The following is a 3,275-nucleotide window of genomic DNA, read 5'->3' on the forward strand; positions in this document are numbered from 1 at the left end:
TTCAAGATGGTTAAAAAAGAAAAAAAGACTGCTGTCATCGTTTGCCTTGGTTGTTGTTTTTGTTCCTGTTTCTGTGTAGCAAGATGCAGAATAGTGACCTTTGCTGAGTATTAACGGCGTTCAGGTCGGATGAATGCGACCTGGTTGTTCAGACATTTGAAAAGATGAGATTTGTTTGGGCCTGGGTCGCATGGAAACAATCAGATCTGTGTTGTTTAGACTGTTATTAAAAGATCATATCCAGGTCGCATATGGGCGAAAGAAAAAATAGATTTGGGTCACTTCGGCTGCTGCGTGAACGTAGGATTAGTTGTCAATCAACTGTTCAAATAGACATTTTACTAAAGTAAATATTGACCTGCTAAGTGATAGGTGTAATCCATGTGGATGGACTCAGGAATAAGAAATAATTAACTCGCAATCCATAATTGCTTCTCACTAGTCTGTGGGCCAGCGTTTACTTATTTAATAACCTTTTCTCCCTGAGATCAAATAGCAGAAATTAGATGACATTAAGTAAATACTAAAAAGGAATTTTTAGGTAAACTACATAGAGCCGTCTGACATCTTATTGTTTCTGGGCTGCATTAAAAAAACAGTACCAGTATACCCACTGCTCCAAGGACCACTACACCGCTGGCTGCACTTTATCACTAAACACTTAAACACTACGTGGCAATAAAGCTGTTTCTATATTTATTTCACTGAATTTAAGCATTTTAGCATAGTTTAGGTTGGAGATACTGGAATCGTGTATAAAACCTTATTATTTTGCATGTGCTCAATATTTTCCAAGACCTAAACTTGAAATACTATGAATTTTAAACTATAAAGAAAACTCAATTAAGCAAGTAGATAAATACAAAACTTCATGTAATATACGTTTATAGAAAGTGCAGAAAATCTATTTAGTGAATGTTTCTAATCAACTTGCATACATAAATTCAGTAAATAGCGACATATCCTGCACTATGCAGCAGCGGGACCCTGATGGGAACCTGTTTTCCATCCTCCTCACGCACAGACAGATCTGAAACCTCACCTGAGGGACGCTCCGCACCAGGCCGTAATGCTTAGCCAAGAACGCCAGCAGTTTGTTGGAGGGTCTGTCGTAGGCCAGCAGCTCCGGCTCCACATTCTGATGCTACAGCAGAGGACAGAAAGAGGCCAGTGGCGATAGTTAGACGTCAGAGCAGTGGATCTTGGTGCCCCCCCCATTGGATTAAAACAAAGACTGAGTGCCCCGCCCCCCAGCCAAACCTTTTTGACACGTGAACAAAGACCAGTCAATAGAAGTAAATCATATTACAATAAATTAAACTCAAATCAAAATATTCCCACTTTTATTAACTAAATAATTTTACTGTGTAACAGATCTAATGTGGCGCTCAGTACATTAAAATCTAAATTGGTCACTTATTGCACCTTCTGCTTGTTTATAAGAGTCGATGTCACTAGTGAATCGTGACAGTTCTATTCATTCCTTCACGCCTACTGTAATTACACACATCACCACTAGGGGGTGTCATTATCAACTAAAGGCCTGAACACTCTGAATATGTAAGAATTTTTAATCTCTGATCCGATTTTTTCTGATGTCACACTGACTTCGTATAGAGAGGCTCTGGCTAGACAGGGTGAGCAAATCTGCTCAGATGTTTTTCTCTTTACTCTCTGTGCAAATATTCACAAATAAAAAATAAAAATAATATGGCATTAGTGGACATGCTGGTGGAGAACGTCAGTCATCCAGGTCATAGTCTTTAAAAAAAAGTATTGAAAGAGCTTCCTAGACGGGAAGAGAAAACAAAGTCCAGTAAATTGTTTTTTAAAAATTTTTTGGAAGTCATATGTGGATGCACTCTTTATACTGTATATATCCCATGCATCTTCTTCTCTTTTTGAGTATTTCAGTAAAGAGTAGATTTCTCCACTGTGAGATCAATAAAGTCAATCAATCAATCAAAACAATTTCCAGCATTTGGCTTGAACAGTTTATGAAAAGTTATTTTTTTTTTAAAAGAAAAAAACACAGCTGCATTCTATAAAGCAAAGCCTCACTTAAGGAGTCTGTGCAGCATTTCAAAACGGGACAGATAGAGAATGTTCATATATTAAACACATAACGAGATCTATGTCTAAAGAAAAGAAAAACGCAACAATAAACTCTGTGGGACGGTTTCTATGGTGATTGAGAGGTGATTCTCAGAGAGATCTGGGAAGTTTATCAGAGTTTTTCTTTCTTTTTTCTTTCATAAAGAGGTGAGAGAGATATGCTGCTCTGACCTGCTCTGTCTGCTCCTCCTTATTCTGGTTTCTGTGAGGCTCAAAGAGGATCACTACTTTATCCTTTTTCTGTCCTCCTGAACTCCTATCATGGGGAAAGTTTTCTATTTTAATGTTTCATTCATTGTTTTTGCTCCAGTCTGTCCTGCTTACTATAAACGCTACATGTGACTCCACACCGACTCTTTTTTCCCCCAAAGCGGATGTGTTTTACTTTGTCTCTCTTCCTGTCAGACCCATGAATTTGCTGCTGAATTGCTGCGTAGTCCTACTAAAATCGACCTGGGCTCTATCTCAGTCGGAGCTACACTGCCCCCTACAGGAAATCGTGTCGGGTGTGATCATCCCCACAATCAAAACTCCAGTCAACATTTTATCAGCAGACTTTCCTTTTTAAACATCGAAAAGTTTAACCTGCAGCATGTAATTGAACAGCTCCAGCCCATAGCCATGTCTCTGTAGGGTTTCTGCAACGTAGAAATCCAAAACACACAGCGGCTCTGCTTCAACGTGCACACCATTTCGATCCTGAAAGAAAATGCATTTAAGCCCATATGGAGGACTGGGATTTGAAAGAGCAAAATGACTAACAGGACTTAAAACAGCCCCAGACTCACCAGCAGAAACAGCTTCTTGTAGCCGACCTTCAGAAATCCAACAACCAGACCACGCCCTCTGTGTGTAGAGAACAGGAGAGAGCTGCTATCAGCGCAGAGCAACACGCTAGGAGGGGCCTGGTTCCAGCTGTCCACAGAACCACACTTTGCTTAATAGGAGAATATCAAAATAAATCATGTGGGGAAAAATAAACATGAGCCTCCTTTACATTTCCAGATTAAGGAGAATAATCGCATAATATGATTTAAAGGAAAAGTCCGGTCGTATGCAGAATTCTAAAATCTAAAAGTACTTTAAGTACGAAATTATTCCATCCTGTTCAATAAATGATCAGTGTTTTTAATTCAGAGTAATTTTCATGTGAATGTGCT

General features: G+C 39.1%; 1 protein-coding gene across 1 annotated transcript in view; it reads right to left on the minus strand.

Annotated features, from left to right (window-relative positions):
* Nucleotides 1–3,275, minus strand: part of atat1 (alpha tubulin acetyltransferase 1) — a 30,843-nt gene that overhangs the window by 19,926 nt on the left and 7,642 nt on the right. Inside the window, exons 4-6 of the mRNA XM_015405346.1 lie at nucleotides 2,904–2,961; nucleotides 2,701–2,814; nucleotides 1,043–1,144 (exon numbers count right to left, since the gene is read on the minus strand). Of these exons, the coding sequence (XP_015260832.1) occupies nucleotides 1,043–1,144; nucleotides 2,701–2,814; nucleotides 2,904–2,961 (274 nt within the window). The remainder of the gene's footprint in view (nucleotides 1–1,042; nucleotides 1,145–2,700; nucleotides 2,815–2,903; nucleotides 2,962–3,275) is intronic.

The sequence above is a fragment of the Cyprinodon variegatus genome, unplaced genomic scaffold (genome assembly GCF_000732505.1).
Source record: "Cyprinodon variegatus isolate N-32 unplaced genomic scaffold, C_variegatus-1.0 Scaffold2164, whole genome shotgun sequence".
In the NCBI taxonomy this organism is placed as follows: Eukaryota; Metazoa; Chordata; class Actinopteri; order Cyprinodontiformes; family Cyprinodontidae; genus Cyprinodon; species Cyprinodon variegatus.